Source organism: Hyperoodon ampullatus (genome assembly GCF_949752795.1).
Source record: "Hyperoodon ampullatus genome assembly, chromosome: 2".
In the NCBI taxonomy this organism is placed as follows: Eukaryota; Metazoa; Chordata; class Mammalia; order Artiodactyla; family Ziphiidae; genus Hyperoodon; species Hyperoodon ampullatus.
Window position 1 is genome coordinate 84,067,558 of NC_136915.1, and position 14,188 is coordinate 84,081,745.

Genomic DNA, 14,188 nt, shown 5'->3' on the forward strand with positions numbered 1-14,188 from the left:
GACACAACACAGTGGACGGAGTTCCAATTTCCATTCCATCTACTGTACCCCTAGATATAATGCATTCCCCTCTCACATGGGGTGGTATGTTTGAACTGGTGAGAGTCCTGGGGAAACCGAAGAGATACTTCTTCCCTTGGTCTTTGCTCTTCATCTTTGGATGGAGATAACAATGCCTTTCCTGACCACCTCACGGAGTTTTTGTAAGAAGCAAAAGCTGTGAATGTATTTGTAACTGATAAAGCCTCACATAACATAGGAGTGCTCTTCCCACTCTAGTCTGGCTCAGCAAAGCTGGGCTGAGATCCCAACAGGCTCATAGTTCATTGTAGCTGACGTGTCACAGTCACACTGGTTCCTGAATTCTCATTTCCAAGAGAGATGAATGGAGACCATTGCTCTGGCAAGACTCTACTGGCCCCCAATAGGTAGGGCCAGGTATCATGATCTCCATTTTACAGATGAGGAAACTGAGGCCCAAATGGGGTGAATTACTTGCCCATAGTTACATACATAGTAAGTGGTGGGCCTGGATATAAAGTTGCATGCTCTATAATTCTACTAGACTTAATCCCTGTGTTATCCTCTGGCCCTGACCCAGAGCAGCTTTTCAGGTGCAGTCTCCCATGTGCAAATAACCCTTGGCTGGTACAGGAGACACTGAGATGGATGGACTGGCCACAGATGAATGAGAGTCAGAGCTGAGTGAGGAAGTGGGGAGTGATAGATTCCCAGACTTTGGTCAGGTCACAGTTTGAGTGAAAGATTAAGATTCAAGCCCTGTGGGGCGTCTCCATCGTACCCAAGTGGATGAGTGGACTGAGCTGCAGGAATCCCTCTGTACGTGGAGTCGGAGACAGAAGCCAGACAGATTCCTGGTCAGCAGCCGCAGACCCTGCTGGGAGCTGGAAGCTGACTTTGGCACTGCAAACCCTGGTTTTCTGTCAGAACTGCAGCCTCCTCCCCTGGCTTCCCTTTGGCAACATCAGCTAATGGCCCACACAACTCACCCGTACAGCATGAGCAGTGCGACCAGGGCTGGAAGATTGTCTGAAGAAGTGTAGGCTTTCTTCTGAAACCCGATGAAGATGCCCACCACCAGTGCAGCGCTCACAGTGTAATTCATCTTGAAGAGAGAAGAAGGGAGGGAGGCACTTAACCTCTCTGCACCTCTGCTTCCTGTTCTGCAAAATGAGGGCTGGGCCAGCCTCCTCCAGCACTTACGTTTTGGGATTCTGATTCTATTCGTCTAAACATTTCTTGGCTAGCGAACGTATGTTAAGTTGTCCTTAGTCCTCCTACCCCATGCCACCCCCACCTCCCTACACAAGAGGGAGGGTACAGTCTGTATCTTTTGAAAGAATGAATTATAAAATTCCACCTGATCTCTCCTTCTCTCCTTCCAATCAATCTCAAAGTCCTGTTGATTCTACTTTCTAAGCATGTCTCCAGAATTCAGAAAAACTTAAAGTATAATCCTTGGCCTCACATCACTTCCTCCCTTCCCTTTGTACAGAATTAAGTCCTAAAGCCAGCAGGCTTGACAGGGAAATGGGGGCAGCCATGGAGGGGTGGGGGGGAAGGGAGAAGTCAGAGTGGTCCCAAGCAGAATGAGAGCCTAAGAAGAGTGAGAAGGGCATCCACGGAGGTGGACTGCTGTGCGGTGTTGGAGCCCCAGTGGAGTCAGGAGGGTGTCTTTACAGGGGGCTAATCTGTTGCGGGATATCAGAGCCAGAGCAGCATGAGGAGGACCTGTGCATGGCGGGTGGCTGGAGCACGGAGAGGAGCGTGTCCACACAGGGGAGAGGGTGAGGGCAGAGATGGGGGCTTATTACACACAGGTGTACTGCTCACGTAGGTACATGAGTCAAGGGCAACAGAAACCAGGTTCTCACTTGTGCAGAAGGGAGTTAAACATATGGAAAGACAGAAAACCAGAGGGAGCCTGTGGTGCTGGATTGGAACTAGTGGTTTTAGTGAGTGTTTTGTTCAGTGTATAGATAGACAGAGAAGTATAGATGTAAATGTGTGTATGTCTGTATATATACCTGCATATCTCACCTAGTTCTCTCCACTGAGAAGGCCTGGGACCAGTGAATATATCTAACACTGAGATCTTGGTTTTTGAGGGACATTTTCCCCTGGAAAGAACCAGAGCTCCTTGGGGGAGACGGTTGATTCCAGGGTAGGGCTGTGGGGAGGAACATGTTGCTGGGCAGAGAACTTGGAGGTACTCAATGAACGTGGGGACACAAGTCAAGAGGACACAGGAGCCAGCTTGAAGTGGCTCCAACTGGCCAGACTGGGGATAATCTGAGCACCAAAATCAGTAAGAATGGTATCAGGTTGTAGTCTGTTGATTAACACAGGAACCACAACTCCATACAGGCATAAATAAATACATGAATAAATGGAAAGCTTGATAACAAACAAACAGAATATTTACATAACTTCAAAGTACATCTCTCTAAATTCTTATTAATTATAAGGAAAAAAGTAACTTTACAGTGAAGAAGCTCAGCAGACACCATCTTAATCAAGTAACTGAAGTGACCATCATCAGTAACAGGACAAATTGAAATCAGAAGCTACCTGACAGGATGCAGGGAGCAGGACAGAGCATCCCTTCATGAAACTGCTGCCATGACCCAAATCCAATCATGAGGAAACATCAGGCAAACCAAAATTAATGGACTTTCTGCAAAATAACTGGCCTATGATCTTCAAAAGTGTCAAGTCATGAGTGTCAAGGAAAGACTGAGAACAATCCCAGGCTGAAGGAGACTAAAGAGTCAGGACAACTAAATGCAATGCATGATTCTGAGCTAGCTATTTTTCTATAAAAGGCAATATTAGGGCAATTGACGAAACTTGGGTGGGCTCTGAGGGTTAGATGGAAGTGATACATCAGTGCTAGTTTCCTGATGTCGACAGTTGTGTTGTGATTGTATAGGGTGAGTCTTCGTTTGTAAGAGGTACACATTGGAGGTGCTGGGGTGTGTATGTGTATGTGTGTATGAAGGGACATCTTGTTTGGAAGTTACTCTCAAATGGCTGAGGAAAAGAGTTTTGAACGGTGTTTACAACGTTTCTGTAAGTGTGTGGTTGTTTCTTAATTTAAAAGAAAAGAAAAACAGATGATATATAAAAAAATAAGAACTTACAGCATCATATATGCGCTGCGTGAATGATATAAACAATGAGTATTTGTTCATTTATTCAACAATGACCCCCAGGCCAATGTTATCTTTTTGCCACTGCCTAAGGAGGGTGCTTAGCTCCAATACCATAGCTCCTTGAGTTCAGATTCCAGGCCAGCCTTAAAATTCTAGAGCATCAGGAAGCCTGCTGGCATCATAGTCACTGTCTCCAAACCCTTCATTAGGCTGCCAAGTGTCTACTTTGCTAGTGTCATCTCCCATTCAGACACCCATTCTGTCCTTCTGTCCACCAATTTCTCCTTAGGCTCAGAGATCTCTGTCTGTAGTCAGGCACACACATGGGTCAGCCCCAGGTGTTAATTCTATTCCTTGTCTTAAAAAAAAAAAAGTTGAATGCAAAAACCCAGCACTTTAATAGCTTTTCAGTGCAGGTGAGCCTAGCTCCTCTCATGTTTTAAGCACAGGGCCAACTTGGGTGGCTGCAAGGGATGTTCTCATCCAAAGTGAGGTTTATTGGCTCTGACCTCCTCCCCATGTGTTCATAAGTGTTTCCTCATGTAGACAGAAGAGAGGAGGGAAGATTAGTTGGTACTGAAGATTTCTGGCTTCATATTGTTAAGTGATGGCTGCTTAGTAAGTTGAGTAAGATATTTGCCATCATTATTAAAAGTCATAGTGGAAAAAGTTGTTTGTGTTGGTGTCCATTGTGATATACATTATCATCACCATGAAGTGGAGACTCACGTTAGTCTTAGAATGCTGAGATAAAACAAAACATCTTGTTCCCCAAGACGCCTGGAATAGACTGGAGTTAGTGTCATAACAACTCCCACATTATAACCAGGCCTTCACTGTCAAGTCATTTTGACCCTGTGGCCTGTCGTAAGGTAACCCATCCCGACCCCTCTCTTCCCCCACCAATCCTGATTGTGAGAGAGGTGGTAGTCTGCTGTTGATTTGATAAATAATTTTTTCTTCATGTTCACCCAAGTGGTAGCTAATCTAATATAGTGAAGTTCTGGTTGGGTAGGCAAAATAAGGCCACTGGATAGGGTTCCCAGATTTAGCAAATAAAAATATAGGATGCCCAATTAAATTTGAATTTCAGACAAACAACCAATAAATTTTTCAGTGTAAGAATGCCATATTTCAGGGGGGGATTAGGATACACTTATACTAAAAATTGTTCATTGTTTTATCTGAAATTTAAATTGAACTGGGTGCCCCTTATTTATCTGGCAACTCTACCACAGGGCAGTTTCCAGTTTACCCCTTTGAGGGTGGGGTGGGACCTAACAAGAGGATGTATGTGAAGGGCCTCTTGATATCATCTCTTCAGCTCCCAGTTATTCTCAGGAAGGCCAGCCTCAGTGCTGCAGAGCAGTGATTATTTGGTGCATCAGAAGGCCCCTTGTGCAGGGCCTACAGAGTTCCCACTCAGGAGTTGCTAAGCTGTGCCCTGCATCTTTCCCCAGCTTGGGCCCTGGGCACATCACCTTCCAGCAGCCCTGGCGGTACGAGAGCCCCACCCTGCCACATCCCTTCAGTCAGAGCACACACAAACGCCCACCCACCTTGGGCCCATGGGGGTGAGGGAGGTGCTAGGTCCTGATACTTACGATGTCCCAGAGGAAGTTGGTCAGCCAGTAGGTGGTGGGGCTCACTCCACTGACAAACTGGAGGTGCTTAGCTTTGTTCACCCTCTCCTGGATCAAATAAAGGACAAAGCTGGCAGGGACGAAGGACATGGCAAAAATCACACAGATGGCCACCACAGCATCCACAGAAGTGGTCAGCCTGCAGAAGGACGGGAGACAGAGGGAGAGAGGTGAAGGAGGAGCAGAAGCAGGAGAAGAACAAAGTCAGGCTCTCGGAAGCCCTCACCAATGCCAGGGAACCGCCTCCAGAATCCCCTTCCCCAGCCTGAAGCTTGTCAGCTCACTTAACTGTGTAAATCAAACTGGGTCACGGGTAAATGGATATTTGTGCATTTCCTGTTTTACATTAATGTTGAATATTAAGGTTAATATCAAATATTGTCCCCTGTTAATATAAAAGTCTAGATACATTTTCTTTTTATTACATTTTCTAATTATTTGTTGATTGTGTATAGAAACAGATTTTTACATTAATCTCATGCACTGCAATGCTCTTATTAGTTCTAATAATTTGTCTATAGATATTCTTGAATTTTTATGTAGATAGTTATAGGGTCTGTGAAAAGAAATAAATTTTTAAAAGAAAAATTTATCTTTAATTTATTTAAATTATCTTGTTAAATCATGCTTTCAAGAAACATCATAACATAGGGAAATGTTACGTTATAACATAAATTTAAGTAAAAAGGGAACAGGCTGATTATACAGGATCTTGGATCTTATTCACTCTTTCCCAGATCAGATAGAAAGCATCTGGCTAAGGGGGAAAGTGTGGGCTGAAATCCAACCCAACCTTCACATACAAGCCATGCACTCTGGTGTAAGCCAGTGCCCGCCTTGAGAAAGGAGCACCTTTTACTAATTCCCACAAAGGCACCATATGTGCTAGTCGCTGCCCTGTTAAAATTACAAATAGCTTGATCCACACACAAAGATTAGAACAAATTACTGGAAGGAAACACCCAAAAATGTTTAGAGGAAACACCCTAACCTGTGTTGGGTTATAAATACTAAGTTCTTAAAACTCTATTCTATAAACTTTATTTAATTAACATATACTATGTTATATCTTATTTTTATAATCACAAAAGACTCCTCTCTCATATTTCATATTCAAGAGGCTTGGCAGGAGGTATAGAAACTTGGGCTAAGTGAGAATGGACATAGACTACTTTTCCTCAGTCTAGGGCCTCAGAGGGTGTCCTGAGGAAGGTCCCAAGGACCCAGGACCCACCCAAGTTTAGCCATGACCCTGGGCACGTTCAGGGCACTTGGAGTATATTGGGTCCCCTAACTGCCTTCCAGAAGGAGTTTGCTCTAACAAAGGCATTCTCACCAAATGTAGGCCTCGAATAAGGCAAACATGCTACAAATTGCAAAAGAGTGAGGTTTCTACTGCTTGAAGCTGGGCCTAGGCTTTAGGAAGGTAAGGATCTGTCGACATGTCCAAAGCCTGACTGTCTGGAGGAAATTACTGGAATCTAAGATAATTACTACCGGGGCGATGAAAGATTTACTGAACTTCCCAGTTCCTGGCAATCATTTTGCATACTGGAAAGGAGAGTACTTGTGTAAGCTCCAGGAGCAATGTGTCATCAAGAGCCAAAAGGGAACGGAACCAAACATATGGTTACTTTCCAAATAAATATGAGGAGAAAGAACGGCCAAGCAGTTTGGCACACGAAGTCTTATGTTCGTGTGTGTGTGTGTGTGATTAAACAAACTTGCTATCCAGCCCAGCAGCTTCTGCTAGTGAAAATCCTCTCGGGGTGTTTAGAGTGGAGAAGGTGACTAGAAAGCTGTGAGGCCGGGGCTGCAGTAGCTTACACTGTAATTTCGGAGAGCTGCTCCTTGGTCAGGTTCAGAGGATGGCTGACAACGGTGATGCCATACTCCTCGGGGTTCCTGTCCTCATGCAGGCTGGCCCGTAAGATGGCGTTGTGGGCCACGTTGAGGAAGCTGACCAGGGCATGCCAGCCTTTGTTGTTAAACCACACCTAGAGGGCGGAGATGTGGCTCTGTCAGGCTCTGCTACTACACAGGAGACTCTGCACTAACAGCAGCTGTTTAAAGAAAAAATGAGCTGCAGGAAAAAGAATGTGAGAGGGAGGAAGGTTCTGGCCGCTGGGAGACATTCCATGCAGATTTAAGCAGGAGGAGGGATGGAATTTAATTAAGGTGGGAAAATAAAAATAAAACAACCAGCTCACATGAGTTTTTAACTCTAGGGCAGATTGTGCAGGGCCAATACCTTAATGTTGTCTTCAGTTTCTAGATGTTTAAGGAAAGCAGACATTTCTTTAGAGGCTTCTCTGGTGATAGGGCCCTGGAAAACCATAATAAACAAGGAAGAGGTTTTTTTTTTCCCCCCTTCACTTAGCACTCATGATCATTTCTATTTCATGATAACTGGCAAGTTGAAAGTCCTATGAAATCTCCAGTCTGTTTACATACCCCGCTCACATTCATTAACCGGCCAAGGTCACTTAAAAATCCAACAAGGGCTTCTCCAGTGATGGGGGGAGCCGGGAGCTTTCCTCCAATGGAAATTCCTCCGTACCTGACAAGGGAGCAAGAAGTCCTCAGACCTGTGCCATGAACCATGTGTGTGTGCCTCGTGGTTGCCAGAGCTCTCAGTTTCAGTAGGAAAGTGTGTATTTTTGCAGGAATTATCTGGCCCATCGGGAAACATAGCACCCCTTTACAAACCAGCTTTAACATCTTCCTCACTGCCTCCAGGACTGACCCCTTCTGAGCCTGGTGTCTGCGCACCTCTCCAACCTCACCCCTCCTCAAGCCTTCCCTCCAGTGGCCCATTCCGGCCATGCAATCATTTCCAGAGCTCGCAGTGGTCCAGGCTGCCTCTGTGTCTCTCTGCCTTCGCAGGGCTCGAGTTTCCCCGGGTGCCTTTCCAGCTCATCTGTCCTATGTGATCGTCTCTTTGAGGTCTTCCCTGACTTTCTCCCACCCCTACCAGTGGTTCTTTTTCTGTGCTGCTTCTGTACTTTGCAGGTACTTCTGGTGTGCTGGACTCATCGAAACTGGTCCAGTCCTGCCGTGCCTCTCTTGGTGCCTCTCATCCACCCCTGCCTTGACTCCTGCTCTAGTGCTTAACTGGATCCTAGCCTTGGGTCCCTCCCACTCTAACCTATCTTCCACACTGCTCTGGAAGTCTTCAGAAACGGTGGGCGTGTCACTCTTTGGCTTAAAACCCTTCAATGGCGGCATAAAAGCCAAACTCCTCAACAAACAAAATTAATTTGTTGGACAGGCAAGGCAGAGGAGAAGAACTTTATTTCTCAGGGACTCAACTTGTCCCCTCGCCTTTCTGCTTCAGCTGAGGTCCCTCACTTCCCTCTTGGGAACAATTCTAAAAGCTGAATTTCACTTTTATGGTCTAGAATTTGCCCAGGAAGTCAAGTCAACATCAGCTCTGCATTCATTCTAGAGGCACTGTTCCTGAGGGAGCCCGGGAGGCGGGCTCACTCCTAGACCATCCCTAGAGGATTCTCAACCTTGGGAACCATGTGAACCTTCAGGATGCCTCAGGAACGGGGTGAGTCTGGGGCTGGGCCAGACGCCCTGAGGCTTAAAAGGAATGGGCCAAGGAGTGCCAGGGCTTAGGTTACATGTGCTCCTGTTCTAAACTGTTATTTGCTCGGAGGTTTTAGAACCTGCCTGGAGTGAGAGTGCTCTGGAATTCCTCTTCAGGGAGCATCACCTCTCATTTATGCCCTCCAAGGAGATCTACTGCTGAGCATCTTCTGGGCCCAGGGTGTGTGTAGCTATGTATCCTTCAAGACATGTCTTATGAATTCCTGAGCACATACAGAACAGCTCATCCACATGACTTTGAGGTGTGGCTTTTTTATGTGCAATGAATTTAAATAGATCACTCTGAGATTTTAATTTCTTACAAAAATAATTTCTTACCTCTGTTCATTGACCCAGTATTTGCTCTTCAAACTGAAAGCCAAAACAAATCATACAATGAATACAACAAGTATGCAGTAGTGTTAACTTTCTTCCCCAAACACTCACTGGGGTCTCCCAGTCTTCGGGGGCATTTTTTGCATTTCCTGATGTCCAAGCAATGTGGAAACCTCCCAGGCCAGGGGCCGAGCCTGAATAAATATGTGGAGAAAGGACTGATCTTTTCCAATCCTGGCTGTCCAAGTCACATCCTGCCTGCAGGGCTTTCTGGGTGGCCCTGTTGTAAGGTCACTTGTCAGATGATCTGGACCCAGAAAATATGGCAATGACCATGCCAGCATGGAGTGAAGGCTGCAGCCCTCCCTTCTTCCATCCTGTAAGAACTAGACTTTCATAATCACCTGCACACTTGGAGGAAGTTCTGAATTACTCCTAGCCCAAAGTTAAGTTAAGAGACTGACTTCCAGTCAATCAGGGACAAAATTACAAGATAGGAAACATGCAGATACCAACTCAAGTCCTCATAGTTCAGCCCCATGAACTATCGTTGTCATTAAGCACAAAGTTCAAAATTCCATATTGCAAATTTGCTTCTGAGAACAAAGTGTGGGATGGTCGTTGTTTACTGCATTATTGAATAGATTCTATGCACCCTTTTTTTATTTTTGTGCTTGGATGCTGTTCTTCATTTTGCTAACTGCTGGCTTGGCACTGCCTTCTTAACAGCTGCTTTCACCATCTGCAATGTGTTGTAGTTAGCTGAGTCCATTTATCCCTTGTTGAGGGACTGGGAGGGAAAGTAACTGTAAATACTACTAAAATTAGACAGTATGTTTTATTTTAAAGTTCCAGAGAGCATGGGGCCCAGATCAGGGTCCCCTATAATCCTCTCTCCATAGCATGCTCTTGTCATACTGCTTGCTCTGATGGGACTGCTGAAGCAGTCCCGGGGTGCGGCTTGTGAGAACAGTTGCAGAGCTGCATTTGAAAGGGCAGTGATACAGATGATAATTCACAGTTAGAGTGTGACAGGTGCAGTTAACCTGGACAACCTGTGGGCTCATGCAGACTATCCCACTGCCTCTCTCCTATCTTGGTCTAATTGTTTCCTTTCTCCTTTTTGCTTCTTACTTTTCCCTCTTGCTTCTCTCTTTGTCTCTATCATTCCCCCTTACTCTCCTTCCTCCCTTCAAACTTCACCTCTGTTTTTTTTAACTAATTAAAATATGAGGCACCTCTGTTTTTTAACTAATTAAAATATGAGGCTGTATTTTGGACAAATTCTATACTTTCTTATTTTACTTGTAATAGTTCATGGCTTAAATGTTAACTGCTTGTCCTAAACAAAATAAAAAACAAAGCAAGATTAATCATAAGTTCCATTTGACTTGTATATGCCTCCATTGCTTTTTCTATTGGATGAGGCTCTCAAATTAGGAAAAAGAAAAAATTCCACTGCCCTGATTGTTGATAAATCATGAGAGGAAATTATCTTCTGTCCCTAGTTAATATTGCCCACAGGGAGCCAGGATGAAAAGTATAGAAAGGTCTCTTCTTACCTGCTTCGTATAAGAGCAGGATACGTTTTTACCAAGAAGTCGGAGATGTTCCTGTCTGTAAGGTCTTGTAGAATTTCAGTGCTGCGCTGTATTCTCTGAGGCAATGAGATATCTGCATTAATTACTTTGGAATTTGAGGTGAAATTTCTTGTTCTCTTCCAAAAATTATTTATAGACTCAGCTACTGGGAAGATACTAAGTAAAGCACCGGCATGTCCCCAGTTCCCATAGCAATGATGTGGGAGTCACCTTCGAACCCTCTCTTTTCTTTATTCCACTGATGACACAGGACAGTTCTCACTTCAAAATAAATCTCCAGTCCATCAGCATCTCTCCAGTTCTACCACTATCACCCTAAACCAAGCCTCCACCTACCTGTCACCTGGACCTCTACAGACATTTCCAAACCGGTCTCTGGTTCCACCGTGGCCCTGCACAATCCATGCTCCATTCATTAGCCAGATTGAGCTTAACAATATCAATCAGAACATCCCAGTTGCCTTGCTTACCACACTCAGGTAACCCTGGGATCAGATACAAATTCATTACCGAGGCTGAGCTCACCTGCTGCTACCCACCCCCACTGCCCACCTCCCCACTTCTTCTCCCTGTTGCTCAAATGCACACCTCTCATTCCTGCTGTAGTTTTGCACTTGGCAGCAGCTCCCTCTGCCTGGAATGTTCTCCCTGGACAACCTCTCATGGCTAACTTGTCATCATTCAAATCTCAGCCCAAAGTTTATTCCTCAGAGAAGCATTTTCTATTTCTAGTCACATACTGTAGTATTGTCTTCACATCTTCGTCTCTACCTGAAATTTTCTTTCCAATTAATCTGTTTATTTGTTTTCATCTGTTACTCCCTTTTGGATACAAATTCTGTGAGAGCCAGGACTTTTTCTGACTTGTTAGCTGTTGTGTCCCCAGCACTGAGAATAGTACCTGGCATATAGCTGGCACCATAAATTTTGACATGAATGAAAGAATTCAAACAGTGCGTTACAGTTTACAAATCACTTTCAGAATACATCTAGAAGAACTCCGAGTTAATCAAAAGATTTTAGAGAATTCAAAAGTGCATGAGCCCTGGTGTGATTCTGTCCTGCGCGACTGTTCCCTGGAACAGTAGTCTTTTATCTTCGTCCGCCTTCTCTCCCACCTAAGTGCATGCCACCCACCCATGGAAGATTCGATGGACATGGACATGAGCCCTCTGAGGCCCTGGAACTATCTTTTTGGTTGTGAACTAAAGGCCAACAAAGATGATCACTGTAAGGTGGATAATGATGAAAGTGAGCACCAGTTATCTTCAAGAACGGTCAGTTTAGGGGCTGGCGCAAAGGATGAATTGCACATTGTCAAAGCAGAGGGGATGAATTATGAAGGCAGTCCAATTAAGGTAACACTGGCAACTTTGAAAATGTCTGTGCAGCCAACAGTTTCCCTTGGGGGCTTTGAAATAACACTACCTGTGGTCTTACGGTTGAAGTGTGGCTCAGGGCCTGTGCATATTAGTGGACAGCACTTAGTAGCTGTGGAGGAAGATGCGGAGTCAGAAGATGAAGAGGAGGAGGATGTGGCACTCCCAAGTATATCTGGAAAGCGTTCTGCCCCTGGAAGTGGTAGCAAGGTTCCACATAAAAAAGTAAAACTTGTTGCTGATGAAGATGAAGATGATCATGAAGATGACGACGATGATGATGATGATGAGGAAGCTGAAGAAAAAGCTCCAGTAAAGTAATCTGTACAAGATATTCCAGCCAAAAATGTACAAAAATCAAACCAGAATGGAAAAGACTCAAGACCATCAACACCAAGATCAAAAGGTCAAGAATCCTTCAAAAAACAGGAAAAAACTCCTAAAACACCTAAAGGACCTAGCTCTGTAGAAGACATTGAAGCAAAAATGCAAGCAAGTATAGAAAAAGAGCATTGAACAATCCTGGGCACTACTGGTAAATTAAGCCCAAAGATGGGGAGAGGGGAAAAGGAGAGACAAATGTAGTCCAAACTGAGTATCATCAACAATCCAGACTGAAGTCTTCTATTTTCATCTCAGTCCCCTTTCCTGATTTGCCCCCTTCCAGGCTGGAAGCAATCTCTTGATCTCCTAAAACACTTTCTTTTGACTGCTGAGATTCAGTAAGCCTTATACTTTGCTTTCTATTACTTGTGGATTTGCCTCACCTCTTTGACCATGTTTTAATCACCTCTGTATCTCCCTAGCTGCTCAATAAATATTTGAATCAAAAAAAAAAAAAAAAAGTGCATGAGTTTGGCCACCAGGTGGCAATATCACTTTAAATTTGGGAATACATAGCGTTTAGTTTCTGGTGAATCATGAACCTGCAGTATCAAGGGTGCCACCTTTCTAACACATCAGAAAGGTGTTATACCACCATCATCACACTATTCTTTTCATTTTTCGTGGTTTCTGTCTTTCCCGCCCCTTTCTCATTTTACTCCCATCCTCGGTTCACTTTCTTCACCTTGTTCCCCTCTAACACTAGGAGGAGAACTAGCATCTCCTGAATGCTTACTGTGTGCCAGGCACAGTGTTAAATGCTCTACATTATCTCCCTTGATCCTTATATCCTGTGAAAGAAGAATTGTTGCCTTCTTTTATAAACAGAGAAACTGAGGTTCAGAAAGGTTAGCTAACATGCACCAGGTTAGAACTTGTGGGTGGTTGACCTAGGATTTGAATCTGCATCTGTCTGACTCCATAGCCTTGCTCTTCTCACTCCGTCACCTGCTTCTCAAGCTGAAAATGGCACCCAGGTGAACTGTCAGGCTCCCCTGCTGGAATCTAGGCTGGAACAATGGGTGGTGCCTGGGAATTTATGACAAAATATTTTCTAAAAGTTCTGTCAAATGAGATCCTCCTACAGCTTTATCTCTGTGTATCCCAGAAGTCAGGGATGGAGCCCCTCCCTCCCCCTCAGGACCCAACACCATTCAAAGAATATGTTAGGACAGGAGGGGACCCTAGAGAAGACCACAGCCACCACCCCATTTTCCAGATGAGGACGATTTACCATCTCTGAAGCAAACTCATACTCTCTGGTCTTATTCCAGGCAAATGGGGGAGTGTGTGTGAGTGGGTGTGGTGAGTGGGTGTGAACATAAGTGTGTGTGTATGTGTGAAAGAGACAGAGACGCTCACACACACACAGAGCAGCTTCTGTGCAGATGCCTGATGCAGATGCTCCCAAGAGAAGCATGAATGATAGTGAGAAGAGGCAGGAGTGATAGAAAATCACAGGAACTGATTTGCTTTTTACCAGACTTTGGCTAAAAGTCTTTTACATTTTTTCCTCAGGGACCAAGGACTAACCACTGAAAATACATTTCTAAGTGAGGCAGTGAGCCTTAAAGTCAGGATTCACTAAGGAATGATTCCCCTCACAGCTATGCTTGGCCTTTCCTCCCTTTCCAGCCAAGGGCTCACTACACAGGGTCACAGCCTTGGTGCCCTGCCACTGGATGTATTTGAGTAGAAGCTGCCACAGGGGCCCTCCGCAAACCCAACAGAAGCAAAGGTACTGGGGTACTGGGGTACTCTGGGGTACTGAGAATTGAGACAAGCCCCTGAGTCCCTCTTTTGGGATCCCTGTGATGCTGTAGTGGCTGAGTTACGATTCAAAGAGAAAATATATTGCTTGAGAAATAGAAAGGTACATGCTTTTAGCATAAAAAAGGGAAAGGTAGGATGTTCATAAACATGGAATCATTTATATACAAGCCAGCAACTGTGACTGACGCTGTGGCAAAATTTAGTTGTCCCCCATTACTGCTCTGCCCTCTGCCGTTTGCCATAGGAATAGACTTTTTTGTTGGGTACAAGGACACCCAGAATAAAGACGATAGTTCCCAGTC

The 14,188-nt window shown here is 44.8% G+C and overlaps 2 protein-coding genes across 2 annotated transcripts in view; one reads left to right on the forward strand and one right to left on the reverse strand.

Moving 5' to 3' along the window:
• Window positions 1-14,188, reverse strand: part of ABCA4 (ATP binding cassette subfamily A member 4) — a gene marked incomplete at both ends in the record, with an annotated part of 128,000 nt that overhangs the window by 18,432 nt on the left and 95,380 nt on the right. The window contains 7 exons of the mRNA XM_079721379.1: window positions 1,011-1,126; window positions 4,781-4,958; window positions 6,647-6,816; window positions 7,071-7,145; window positions 7,274-7,379; window positions 8,753-8,785; window positions 10,312-10,406. Coding sequence (XP_079577505.1) covers window positions 1,011-1,126; window positions 4,781-4,958; window positions 6,647-6,816; window positions 7,071-7,145; window positions 7,274-7,379; window positions 8,753-8,785; window positions 10,312-10,406 — 773 coding nt within the window. The remainder of the gene's footprint in view (window positions 1-1,010; window positions 1,127-4,780; window positions 4,959-6,646; window positions 6,817-7,070; window positions 7,146-7,273; window positions 7,380-8,752; window positions 8,786-10,311; window positions 10,407-14,188) is intronic.
• Window positions 11,490-12,245, forward strand: LOC307048625 (nucleophosmin-like; the record flags this gene model as incomplete). The annotated part of the gene is made up of 2 exons (XM_079697739.1): window positions 11,490-12,046; window positions 12,128-12,245. The coding sequence occupies 2 exons, from the start codon at window positions 11,490-11,492 to the stop codon at window positions 12,243-12,245; spliced, it is 675 nt and encodes a 224-aa protein (XP_079553865.1).